At 40.0% G+C, this 14,520-nt stretch overlaps 1 protein-coding gene across 1 annotated transcript in view; it reads right to left on the reverse strand.

Moving 5' to 3' along the window:
* arid1ab (AT rich interactive domain 1Ab (SWI-like)) overlaps positions 1 to 14,520 on the reverse strand; it is a gene marked incomplete in the record, with an annotated part of 91,880 nt that overhangs the window by 23,175 nt on the left and 54,185 nt on the right. Inside the window, 7 exon segments of the mRNA XM_034235179.1 lie at positions 404 to 608; positions 1,161 to 1,370; positions 2,108 to 2,244; positions 3,282 to 3,439; positions 8,225 to 8,537; positions 11,364 to 11,534; positions 12,953 to 13,045. Of these exon segments, the coding sequence (XP_034091070.1) occupies positions 404 to 608; positions 1,161 to 1,370; positions 2,108 to 2,244; positions 3,282 to 3,439; positions 8,225 to 8,537; positions 11,364 to 11,534; positions 12,953 to 13,045 (1,287 nt within the window).

The following is a 14,520-nucleotide window of genomic DNA, read 5'->3' on the forward strand; positions in this document are numbered from 1 at the left end:
ATTTTAATGCCATTGCACACGACTTTTGATCAGAACAACAGCAAAAGGTAAGACATATTGCCGTTTTTCCTCCGTAATGCTACGTGTTAAGTCTGGTTTTGTTTCCCATGTCGCGTTATGATGATGTGCTATATGTGACATGTATGTAGTAACGTGTGTTTGCATGTTATTGTTCTCTCTTATCCGTTCGCCTTTATCTACTTGTCTTTCATCGTTTCTTTATAACTGTTGATGTGTTGGTGTCTATCACCATCTGGCCGGGTACAACAGCTGGAAATTAGCAATGTTGGCTAAAGCAAATTTTACTGTTTTTTGTGACCGTTGATCAATGGGGACTCTCCGTGACACTATAAACAAATAAACGAAACACTTGCTAGTGCTTCTGAATTTGGGGAATTCTCACCTGGGCTGGGGGGCTGGGCCTTGGGCGGGTTCTTTTTGGAGTCGGTGTTGAAAAAGTCCGCTGGCGGGTCTTCGCCGCGCTCGATCTTGCACTCGAAGGCGTACAAACACTGGATGTACTGTTTCTTTAGCGAGCTGGCAGCGCTGCTCGATGTTCCCACGTTCAGGTTGGTAGACAGCTCTCTCCACTTCTTGTTCTTGTTCACCTGGTGGGCGAGAGACAAGAGAGGAAGACTTGAGGAATTATTGTCTGTTATTAAAACACTGATATTCTGTTCAGAATGAACTGCTGTGCAATAACAGTGGGATATATACTTTTTTTAATTCATTTGTTGTGTTATTACTGGCTGCTACTTTAATATATTCACTTACTCTTATGGTGCTAGTTCTTGTTTTTATTAATCTACTGTTTTAAATTGGTTTGTCCATGCATGTAATTCGCTCAAAATAAAAGCGAATTAAGTATATGTAGGTATAAGTAGAACAAAACAAAGAAAACAAGCCTACTATAAATCTGAAATTAAATTAAAGAAAAAAATTACAAAAGTAAATAATACAAATATATAAAATATATATGAGAAAAACAAAGTATTTATATATATATATATACACAGCAAATACACAAGACATATATTTTGTTGATGATCGCTTGCCTCTTATCTAATTATGTTAGTCTACTTGTTCCATTTCTCCTTTATCTCCTGTAGATTTCCCCGTTGTTGGACGAATTAAAGTTTTCCTTCTTCTGATTAAAGTACCTGTGTGAGGCCTCCGATCTCTTTGACGGACACGTAGAGTCTGAAGAGGTCCAGAGGTTTGCGTCCCACAGCAGGAAGGTTGTTCATTCCCATCGCCTTTTCCTCCGCGAAAGCCAGAAATCGATCGACCCACATCTTCCGCTCCGGCTCCGGGCCGAGCTCATACAGGCGGGTGATCTTTTCGTTAGTGAGGGTGGAAGAGCTCGACTTCTGCAAGGGCGAAAGAAGGGAAGAAATCGTGAGGAAAAGCTTCTATATAGGGATGCTCCGATCGCCAATTTTGGGGCCGATCGCCGGAATCAGTATCGGCCGATACCGATCGCCGATCCGATGGAGTGGGCGGGGCCTATGCAGATCTTCCATTTAAAGTGATGTTTAAAACTCAGTTAATGGGGCTCATTCACTGGCGCTTCCACAAACAACAACCAACATAAGTATTACATTCAAATGAAGTACATTACTCTGTCCCTCCCCCTCTCTGTCTCACTCTCTCCCCCGGTCTCACTCTCTCTCCCTCCCTCTCCTGACAGCCCGTCAGTATCTCATGCAGCTCACTGATAGAGTAATGAGTGACCCGACAGTGAAGAATAAATATATTTATGACTATTTTAGCTTGTTCCAGATAGGTAGAGCCCGACATGTCGTTTTATGTCGTTGCTGTGGACCTTCTTAATATCTTGGAAAATGCCGTTTAATACTTTTTAATAGCCTTAATTTTCGCTAAATTGATTTATCAACTTTTAATACTTTTTAAGACCCCGCGGACACCCTGAATACAAGTAAATTAATAAAAAATCCTCAACCAAAAAAAATGTAATACAAAAAATACAAAACAGCAAAAGGTTTCCATATTTGACAGCTTTTATCTAAATGATTATCAGCAATTATCCAAATAATTGCTGATAATTACTTAACAGAATTGTTTGACTAAGATAATTTCATTCTACCTTTTTTGTTGTTGGTGTTGTTGTTGTTGTTGTTGTTGTTGTTGTTGTTTCTGGCTTGGGAGTCCCCTCCACTTTGTTGTTGATCTTCTGAGCAGGGTTCATTTTCTCCATGGCAAACTCCGTACTGGGAGGCATTCCTGGATGAAAAAAACAACATTTGACCAATCTTTCCCAGCCTTCTAACCACATAGAGTGGTGCAGGAATGAGTCCTCAAACCTGGAAATGAGTTAGCATTAACACAAGCTGAAGAGATGTTTGTTTTACGACCTAAAATACATCAGTAAATACTCCACAAGTGAATTCAAAAAGGGCAGTTGCTAACAAGTGTCTAAATGAAATGACTAAAAGTCATCACGCCCAACATTAGCCTCCTTTAGCTTAGCGGTGGTGACGTGAAGTCATGTGACCGTGCTGTAGTTCCTTTATAGCCCAACATTAGCCACCTTTAGCTTAGCAGTGGTGAAGTGAAGTCATGTGACCGTGCTGTAGTTCCTTTATAGCCCAACATTAGCCTCCTTTAGCTTAGCGGTGGTGACGTGAAGTCGTGTGACCTTGCTGTAGCTCCTTTATAGCCCAACATTAGCCACCTTTAGCTTAGCGGTGGTGACGTGAAGTCATGTGACCGTGCTGTAGTTCCTTTATAGCCCAACATTAGCCACCTTTAGCTTAGCGGTGGTGACGTGAAGTCATGTGACCGTGCTGTAGTTCCTTTATAGCCCAACATTAGCCGCCTTTAGCTTAGCGGTGGTGACGCGAAGTCATGTGACCGTGCTGTAGTTCCTTTATAGCCCAACATTAGCCGCCTTTAGCTTAGCGGTGGTGACGTGAAGTCATGTGACCGTGCTGTAGTTCCTTTATAGCCCAACATTAGCCTCCTTTAGCTTAGCGGTGGTGACGTGAAGTCATGTGACCGTGCTGTAGTTCCTTTATAGCCCAACATTAGGTTTTTACTTAAAAAATCCTAAAGTGGTGTTAATATGTGGAGATTATCCTGCTTAACAAAACGTGTAAGTATCATAAATGTGTGTTTGCCAAAGATCGCATTTTCTGAAATAATCCAAAATCCAGTGGGAAACTCCCATTGGCTGTTTGTCGAGGGAACCAATGAGATGCTACCTTCAGGGTCGGCTGCACTACTCTACATTTTAACATTCTTTCAGTGTTTTTACTCACCAGGACTGTTGTTGGGTATGTTTGTTCCCATTGGATACGGCCCTGGCCCTGGCCCTGGCCCTCCCTGGTTCATCATCCCATGCATGCTGTTCATACCCGGCCCGTACGGAGATCCTGTTCCCATCATGCCTTGGGACATGTTAGGATATCCAGGTGGCCTGCAGAAGAGAAAGCTTGCTTAGAAACTCAGAAACAGAGGTGGAATTTTTCTGGTATCAGTACTTTACTCCACTACTTATTTTTCTGACGACTTTTTACTTTGACTTCTTAAATTTTTAACACAAATACCTGAACTTTCTACTTCTTACACTTCGAACACAAATACCTGTACTTTCTACTTCTTACATGTTGAACTCAAATACCTGTACTTTCTACTTCTTACATGTTGAACACAAATATTACATTACATTACATTGCATTTAGCTGACGCTTTTGTCCAAAGCGACTTACAATAAGTACATTCGACCAGGAAGACACAACCTTGAAGAAAACAGAATCATATAAGTATATCAGGTTTCATAGAGCCAAACATTTCAAGTGCTACTCAACTGGCTTTAGGTAATCCAGTCCTTTATTGGTATAAAAGTGCTTCGTTAATCGTTCTAACGCTCGAAGTGGAGTCGAAAGAGATGAGTTTTCAGTTTGCGCCGGAAGATGTGCAAGCTATCTGCCGTCCTGATGTCAATGGGGAGCTCATTCCACCATCTTGGAGCCAGGATAGCAAACCCACGTGTTTTCGCCGATGGGAACTTGGGTCCCCCTCGCAGCGAGGGCGCAACGAGTCGTTTGGCTGATGCAGAGCGTAGTGCACGCGCTGGGGTGTACGGTTTAACCATGTCCTGGATGTAGGAAGGGCCAGATCCATTCGCAGCACGGTAAGCAAGTACCAGTGTCTTGAAGTGGATTCTAGCAGTTACCGGAAGCCAGTGAAGGGAGCGGAGGAGCGGAGTGGTGTGGGAGAATTTAGGAAGGTTGAAGACCAGACGAGCCGCTGCATTCTGGATGAGCTGCAGAGGTCAAATACCTGTACTTTCTACTTCTTACATGTTGAACACTAATACCTGTACTTTCTACTTCTTACATGTTGAACTCAAATACCTGTACTTTCTACTTCTTACATGTTGAACCCAAATACCTGTACTTTCTACTTCTTACATGTTGAACTCAAATACCTGTACTTTCTACTTCTTACATGTTGAACACAAATACCTGTACTTTCTACTTCTCACATGTTGAACCCAAATACCTGTACTTTCTACTTCTTACATGTTGAACACAAATACCTGTACTTTCTACTTCTTACATGTTGAACACTAATACCTGTACTTTCTACTTCTTACATGTTGAACTCAAATACCTGTACTTTCTACTTCTTACATGTTGAACTCAAATACCTGTACTTTCTACTTCTTACATGTTGAACTCAAATACCTGTACTTTCTACTTCTTACATGTTGAACTCAAATACCTGTACTTTCTACTTCTTACATGTTGAACACAAATACCTGTACTTTCTACTTCTTACATGTTGAACCCAAATACCTGTACTTTCTACTTCTTACATGTTGAATACAAATACCTGTACTTTCTACTTCTTACATGTTGAACTCAAATACCTGTACTTTCTACTTCTTACATGTTGAACACAAATACCTGTACTTTCTACTTCTTACATGTTGAACTCAAATACCTGTACTTTCTACTTCTTACATGTTGAACTCTAATACCTGTACTTTCTACTTCTTACATGTTGAACTCAAATACCTGTACTTTCTACTTCTTACATGTTGAACCCAAATACCTGTACTTTCTACTTCTTACATGTTGAACTCAAATACCTGTACTTTCTACTTCTTACATGTTGAACTCAAATACCTGTACTTTCTACTTCTTCCATGTTGAACTCAAATACCTGTACTTTCTACTTCTTACATGTTGAACTCAAATACCTGTACTTTCTACTTCTTACATGTTGAACTCAAATACCTGTACTTTCTACTTCTTACATGTTGAACACTAATACCTGTACTTTCTACTTCTTACATGTTGAACTCAAATACCTGTACTTTCTACTTCTTACATGTTGAACTCAAATACCTGTACTTTCTACTTCTTACATGTTGAACTCAAATACCTGTACTTTCTACTTCTTACATGTTGAACTCAAATACCTGTACTTTCTACTTCTTACATGTTGAACACAAATACCTGTACTTTCTACTTCTTACATGTTGAACCCAAATACCTGTACTTTCTACTTCTTACATGTTGAATACAAATACCTGTACTTTCTACTTCTTACATGTTGAACTCAAATACCTGTACTTTCTACTTCTTACATGTTGAACACAAATACCTGTACTTTCTACTTCTTACATGTTGAACTCAAATACCTGTACTTTCTACTTCTTACATGTTGAACTCTAATACCTGTACTTTCTACTTCTTACATGTTGAACTCAAATACCTGTACTTTCTACTTCTTACATGTTGAACCCAAATACCTGTACTTTCTACTTCTTACATGTTGAACTCAAATACCTGTACTTTCTACTTCTTACATGTTGAACTCAAATACCTGTACTTTCTACTTCTTCCATGTTGAACTCAAATACCTGTACTTTCTACTTCTTACATGTTGAACTCAAATACCTGTACTTTCTACTTCTTACATGTTGAACTCAAATACCTGTACTTTCTACTTCTTACATGTTGAACTCAAATACCTGTACTTTCTACTTCTTACATGTAGAACTCAAATACCTGTACTTTCTACTTCTTACATGTTGAACTCAAATACCTGTACTTTCTACTTCTTACATGTTGAACTCAAATACTTGTACTTTCTACTTCTTACATGTTGAACTCAAATACCTGTACTTTCTACTTCTCACATGTTGAACTCAAATACTTGTACTTTCTACTTCTCTCATTTTCCAAACAGCTGGTTCCTTTAGTCTGAATGTGTGTTTGGTGCGTGATCATTATTCTTTAGAGTCGTTGCGTGCCTATTGATTTGAACACGATCCGTGTATCCATCATTTCCTGGTCTTCTCTAAAGAAGAGGGACCAATGGAAACGTTGTCATGTTGCCGTTGTTCAGCATTAGGGGTGCAACAACTAATCGACTTAATCGATTACCAAATTAGTTGCCAACTAATTCAGTCGTCGATTCGTTGGTGACGTCATCACGTGCGTTTTACGCGCCGTTAAGCTCCAACGTTATTGGTACTGGAGACATTTAAAAAATATATGTCATGTATTATTGATACAAAAACATTATATCGCAGTCTTAGTGTCGCCAGCTCGTTTATAATATGTAAAAAGACAAACAAATGCGTCTATGATGTATTTTCGATCAGACGAGATCTCTCTCCCCCGTCTGTGTGGGAGGGGGCGGGGCAGTTCACACACACGCGGCTGCTACATGCAGCAACACACTGCGGAGGAGATGGCAGAGAGAACGCGCTCCGAGGTGGTTAAACTTTACCCGTCTCGATGCTCGTTGCCTAAAGTGCAATAAGAGTTTAGCATGTAAGGGCGGTAACACGAGCAATGTGTCTAAACATTTATCAAAAGTGCTCCACATCCAGACGGAGAAATGCACCGGGTTCGACTGTCTTTCTAGCAGCTCTGTAGCCCCGTCCACGAGTAACGTTTCCACGTCAGGTGTTCTGTATGCTAGCAGCAACACACGGAGTTAACTACATGATACAAACATGGGTTAATGATTAGAGGAAACTGAGTTATTTATTTGTTAAAGTTTCAGCTATTCTGTTCACAGTTCTGTCATCACATTATTTATTATTTGCTAAAACACTTGTTTCTTTTGATGTGAAATATTATTTATTTAATTTAAATAAAAAGCAATGTTCATTTTGTTCACAATTTGTTTAGTTAATTTAATAATATGTATTTTTGAATCAAGTATTCATCTTTATTGTCTTGTTAGTTTCCACATGCCTAAAACAACCTCAAGCTACATCTAAAAGTTGATGGCTAAATAAGAGCGTTTGAGAAATTGTGCAAGGCATACAGTAATAGTCCGAATAGTCGATTAATCGTTTCATTCATCGATAGATTAATCGATTATCAAATTAGTCGTTTGTTGCAGCCCTATTCAGCATGGAAACATTCATTAGCTAACAATGACATTATTGTTCTATTAATATAAAGGGAGGTCAGGTACTCTTTAAAGCAGCTGCTAGTTATGGGTACTTTTTACTGAAGTACATTTCAAAGCCTCTTTACTTTGACTTGAGTAAAGAAGTTTAGTCAGTACTTCTACTTTCACCAGAGTACTTTTAAACACGAGTATCTGTACTTCTACTTGAGTAAAGGTTGTGTGTACTTCTGCCATCTCGGCTCAGAAATAAAAAGGCGTTTTCTGGATACATTTTCCTCATTTTCAGCTTTCTAGGTTTAGCTCTTTTCTTCAGGAACCATCAATTCACGTCATATGACTCGAGCATTTGCCAAACCCACGAGTGTTTCTCTCTGTAGGCTGCGCTGGCATCCTCGCAGGGGAAATATGTGATTCACTCATCTCAAAAACCATCTCCTGCTTTCACACTCTCTCCACTTTTCCATTTTCTCTCACAGATAAGTGTTTGGTCTACTGCCATCCAGTCTGCGGCAACTCGAACACACAGCGGACCGGCTTGCACGTGGGAAGAAGCTAACATTTTGTATGGTAACACACAAAAACCTGCATATTCAACCAAGGAAACACACACACACACACAGCTAAAAGATGGGGCTGCAGACTCTCAATGCAAAGTGTCATACTGACCCTCAAATGCTTCACAACGTCTCACTGAGAGAGTAAAGCTACGTCAGCAATTATATGTTTATGCATGGCGTCCAGAGACTTTTCAAAAAGTATCTAATCAAATAAGCACTAGGAAAAGCGCTATAAAAAATGTATAATTATTATTAATCACCTGTTGTGTATGGAGTTTGTTGGTCCGTGGTGCATCGAGGGTCCTCCGTCCTTCCTGTTCATGCCTGGAGGCGGACACATCCCAGACGCCACCTGAGGAGGCATGCCGGCCATGTTTGCTGCCATCCCGGGGCCAAAAGGCCGGGGACCCATCTGTCCGAGGCCTAATCTACCGGGTGGGATGCCTCCGTACGGGACCCCCCCACCCTGACCAGGCATGGGGTTCATGGAGCCGCTCAAAATTCTATCAGGCCCCGGACCTGTGGGGTAGTTAGCGTTGGGCATGCCTGTGTATCCGGGCTGCCGGGGGTAACCTGGAGAGTTACAGAGACACAGAAATAAGGTAAGATAAAATAAGATTGAACTTTATTTATCCCCGTGGGGAAATGCAGGCGTTTATAGCAGCGGGTTAAAATATTCCAACGTGCTTGCTAGCGCTACCTATGAAAGTCGTTTTTCGAAAAAATGTACAAAGTCGCATCGTAACTCCGAATGACCTGAAATGTTGCACACTTATCCGTCTCCACCTGCTCTACAAATAATCCTCTTGGACCCCTAAGCTCCGCCTACTTTTATTACTTCACACAGGGTAAAAATTAAATAGAATAATACAGCAAGTGATAAAGTAACTATTAAAACAAGATATCACCACACACACCTGTTTTATTTTATTATTAGTATGTATTTATCTTATGTCTATTTCATTATTATTATTATTGATTTTTTTGTATGTAGATACAGCTAAATGAAAATGGAAAAACTGTTGATCAAAACGTGAACATGTATGTATAATGAAACTGAATCTGAAATAAAAACAAAGACAAAAAAAACCAAGATATCACAGTAAAAACATGTTAAATATATTTACATCCAACCCAGTCTCACGGCATTTCGTGTTATAGTCACGAAATTAATTTAATCTATTGATTCGTGTTCACCAACACGATTTTCGCATTTTTTTCGTGTCACACAGAACGATTTTAAAAGCAATGTATTTGTATTGGTAGTGTGTTTCGTGCCTGCACCACGTCTTTTTGTCCGGTCGGGTCTTGGAAGACCGGAAGCTGTGTGGTTCATAAAAATATTTTCTTACTCAATATCTTACCCTAAGCCTATCCCTTTTATTTTAAATTGTACAATGTCTGAATTTGTTTGCCGTCCGCGAGGAAAATAAATGGCTCAGAGCCTCAGAATACTGACATCTGTCTTTCTTTAAAAAAATAAAAATCCTTCTAATGTGTTATTATTTGGTGCAGGCACGAAACACGCTACCAATAGAAATACATTGCTTCTAAAATCGTTCTGTGTCAGAATACTGAAATCTGTATTTTTTTTTAATCTGTTTTTCCTTCTAATTTGTTATTATTTACATTGCTTTTAAAATCGTTCTGTGTGACACGAAAAAACTTTTTTCGCCAAATCGTCTTGTTGGTGAACACGATTAATTTCATGACTATAACACGAAATGCCGTGAGACTGTGTTGTTACATCAGAGTGAAGGTTAAAGTCTTGTATAACAGTGCAGGTGTTATGTTTGAACAGTCCTGGTTATGCAGATTTAGCCAAAAAGATTCATCAGATAGGTTTCCATTTCCTCCGGTCTATAAAGTCTTCTGCTTCCCTGATGAGCTGCAGACGTCCTGATCTAAAATGTTCCTCTGCAGCCTGATGGATCACAACTTCTTCAAAAGCACAGAAACCATCTGAGACTTCAAAGTGCAGCGTGTGTGATTTCATAAATACATGAAGTGAGAGGGAACTTCAAAGCCTTTTTTTTAAAAATATATAAATCTGGGCCATCTATGAAAGTGGGATGATAGAGCGACAACTCATTCATAATATTTTTTTACGAGTTGCCAAGCAACACATTGCATTTCCTGCGAACACCGTCACTTTGCCATTTAAATAATTGAAGCAATATGAAGGGAAGATATGAAGCTGCAGCTTTAGGAAATATCAGATTTGCAACTCAATAAAGTAGTATGGTATAATTATTGCAATATTTGTTATCAATGTGCCATAGGCTCATCTCCCTTTGCCCTTATAATATATATATATATATATATATATATATATATATATATATAAATATATATTGAAGATCACAGGACCCGTTCACAATATTCTTTACGAGCTGCAGAGAGAACGCATGCATTTAAAACACTTTTGCAATAGCAGTAACTTATTATATATTTGCAGTTTTAATAAATAAAGTATTGAAATCATTTGATTCAATGTTCCGCATGCTCATTTCCTTTTGCAGTGGCTTATTTATCGAAGTATACAGTGATGACTGCAGGACGACAACTTCATCATATTTACGATTTTACGAAAGCGACTGTATAATTGACTCTCGCTCCGCGGTCTCACACAACGAGCAGTAGAAGTAGGGAGGAAGAAGAGAGGAAGAAGGGAAGAAGTAGGGAAGAAGGACGGAGGAAGTAGGGAAGAAGGACGGAGGAAGTAGGGAAGAAGTAGGGAGGAAGGACGGAGGAAGTAGGGAGGGAGGACGGAGGAAGTAGGGAAGAAGTAGGAAGGAAGTAAGGAAGAAGTAGGGAGGAAGTAAGGAGGAAGTAGGGAGGAAGGACGGAGGTAGTAGGGAAAGAAGTAGAAAGGAAGTAAGGAAGAAGTAGGGAGGAAGTAGGGAAGACGTAGGGAGAAAGTAGGGAAGAAGTAAGGAGGAAGTAGGAAGTATGTAGTGGTAGACAGCAGGGAGCCACACACACACACACACACACACACACACACACACACACCACACAACACACACACAACCCACACACACACACACACACACACACACACACACACACAACACACACACACACACACACACACACACACACACACACACACACCACACACACACACTTAATAATTTTGATGGGAAGTTGCAGCCATAGGAAATATTGACTTTCTTAAAACTGCAAATATATAAGCATTGCAACACTTTAATGAATGGCTCATTTACCTTTTCATTTGTCCATTATGATATATCATTAATAGTTGATTCATAATATTTGGAGGATTGGAAAAAAGAACCCTGACTAACTGACACTGTTCTCTCCTACGTTTTTGTCCACCAGTGAAGAGGGCATATAAAGCTGTAGCCCCCCCCCCCCCCCCCCCCCTTGCCTCACCTTGCGGACCGTACTGGACCCCCTGAGGCCCGTAGTTTCCCATGGAGTTGTTCTGGGGATATGGTCCCATCCCAGCATGCATCTGGCCTCCAGAAGACTGGCGTGGAGATAAGGCGGAGCCAGGTTGTCCCGGGGACCCGTACGGAGGCATCTGAGGGTTACGCATGTACACTGGAGAGGATCGTGAGAGAACGTCATTCAGGGTTCTGCAGCTTAGGGCGCTTTAGATTTAACACTTCTTTGAAATACCCCTCGGAAATAAAGTTAGGACAAATTGTCTGCACATCTCTATGCAATTCGGATACCTGCATGATGTCAATGAGAGAAGCATACGTAATTTTATAGAGATAAGATCATTTATTTTAATAACAAATTAAGGCCTTTTTGACCAATACATTCAAGGCTTTTAACGCCCTTTTAAAGACTTTATTACGCTATCAGGACTTGCATGACCTTAATGCGAGAGGCATTATTTGAAAATAATATCTCAGAAGAAAGCCATAAATAACCAAAAAACCCAATTTTTTTTACTTTTGAAAAATGTATTTAAGTAATTTTTGTACCAATAATGCATTTTAGGCCCAATCCCAAACCGCCCCCTACACCCTATCCCTACACACTACCCGTCCGTTTGCGCGGAGGGTCCGCCACATTAAGTGCTGTTCCAAAGCAACGAGTGTGGAGGGGGAGTGGGCTATCAAGCCCTCAAACAGCGAGTCTGCATCGGTTCTGACTGGAGACCGGTCTCTACCTGCCCGGAGTCACGCTGTGTGTGGCCGTCAGGAAACAAGCTGTTAACAAGTAGTTCCAGCAAACATCCACTGATAAACTGCGATGTTAACGACCTCATGATGACCTCATATGTTTTTAACTTAGGATCAAACCTGTGTTTAGTCTAGAAAAAGGTAAATGTGTGCATTTTATTATAAAGTTGTGTATATTTACAGACTGTTGCAAAAACTAAGAAGCTTATAAACATCAGGTTTAAAATGAAAAGAACACAATTAAAGATGTTTGGAGTTTTATTTTAGTTATTAATTTTTAAGAGATGCTGATTTGAAACCGTTGTTACATACAGTTACGGCATTTCCTGTTTCTGCCGGAGAGAGGGGGGGCCGTCCCAAAGCTTGCTGCTGTATTTACTCCCTCCATCTGACAGGAGGGAGCCTCGTTGAGCTGCGAGTGTCACTCCACGGAGTTCACTCCGTCACGGAGGGGAGTGTGTAGGGGTAGGGTGTAGGGCATGGTTTGGGATTCAGCCATAGAGTGATCAATTCAAGGTCTTTTAAGACTTTGAGGTTTTGAATAAGATATATAGTTGTTAGTAAAACACCTCTCTTCTCTGTTAATGCTTAAGTTCAGTAACACATCATGTCGCTGTGTGAAGAACTTCGCTCTTCACTTCCTCACAAACACACAGTGTGTGTGCTGTTACCCTCGGTTGAGGAAGTGTTTACAAATACACACACACACCTACGAGCAGCTGAGGACGGAGCCCTGTTGCTGCTTCTTTAAAAACACACCTTATAGGCATGATTTGAACCCGTGTTGTGCAGAAAAACTCTTGATACAGGATGTTTAACACTCACCCCTTTCCTGGCCCATGGCTGACTGGTTCATGGGAGAGGAGTGCATGACGCTGTCTGACTGAACGCTGGGCGGCCGTGGAGGCATCTGATTACCTGAGGAGAGAAAACACACAAAGGATAAACTTTAAATGGACTTCCGAGTACATTTGTTCGTCTCTGTAGCAGCGATTTTTCGAGAAACTGTGTTAAATCTGTCAGGAAGAAATGGAAAAGACAGCTAACCAACTACTTTACTTTTACTGTTCCGACTTGTTGATCATAGAGTTATGGGAAAACATAGTTATGGAAAAAGGCATCTTTGTTGAAACACACACACGATTTTCACTGTCATAACTCCACTGTAGCTATAATAATAATAATAATAATAATACATGGGACTTTTATAGCGCTTTTCATGAAACTCAAAGACGCTTTGACAGAGAGTTAAGAAAAATAAAGACAAGAGAAAACAACAACAAAAATTTAAAAAAATGTCTACAAAGAAATACAAAAAGAGATAAACAAAACAGAAATAGGGGGGGAGGGGGGTCAGTGGTTGAATGCAGTGTTGAACAGGTGGGTTTTGAGTGATGTTTTGAATGCTGTGAGGGAGGAAGAATCTCTGATGGATTGGGGTAGTGAGTTCCAGAGGGTGGGTGCAGCAACGGAGAAGGCTCTGTCGCCGCAGGACTTGAGGGTGGTCCGGGAGGGGAGGGACAGGAGGTTTTATGACAATAAAAGCCTTGAATCTTGAATCTTATTAAAAACGACAACACTTTTTGTTGCTGCCCCTTGGTATTCTGCGAGCTGTAGTTTTATAACAACAGTTGTTACAACCACCACTAAATGGAGTGTCGCCAAATGACTAAAATCTTACAGATGTCCACTCCAATCTTTTGAAATATTGGCCATCAAAGCACCATAAGCCGATCAAATAAAAATAAAAACAGACACTCTGACAGTGTCCCGTTAATCTGCGCTAAACAATGAGTCGTCGTAACTTCTGAGTCTCTGCCGTCTGGAGGCTTTCTGGCACCATGTTGGGAGAAAACGTCCCATCTGGCACGGCACTCCATGAATTACAAATGTTATCTGTTATGGATTTGTGAGGGGAATTAAAATCTCTAGATCTGTCTGCTGTTAGTTTACTCCATGTTTCACACAGCATCCAACTCCATATCTGACAACAAAGCTCCTATTTTTTTAGCAGGTGTTATTTTTACCTGCAGAATAACTAGTATTATTAAATGGACTGTACTTACATAGCGCTTTATCCAGTCTTTAAGACCCATCAAAGCGCTTTACATTAGGGCTGTGCGATTATGGCTATAATCACGATTATTTTGGTCAATAATTGATATCACGATTATTAAAAACGATTATCCATTTACTTTGAAAACATCCATTTATTGAAAAAAAAAATGGAACAGTATGTTTTTAACAGTTGATTACCCTGAACGTTAAGTATAATTAAACTGAAAAACCAATAAAAAAAAAGAATTAATTTTTTTTTTTTTTTTTTTTTTAAATAATAATCGTTTTATTTCGATTACGTTTTCGTAATCGTTGCAAGCCAAAATCGAGATTAA

The sequence above is a fragment of the Gymnodraco acuticeps genome, unplaced genomic scaffold (assembly GCF_902827175.1).
Source record: "Gymnodraco acuticeps unplaced genomic scaffold, fGymAcu1.1, whole genome shotgun sequence".
NCBI lineage: Eukaryota > Metazoa > Chordata > Actinopteri > Perciformes > Bathydraconidae > Gymnodraco > Gymnodraco acuticeps.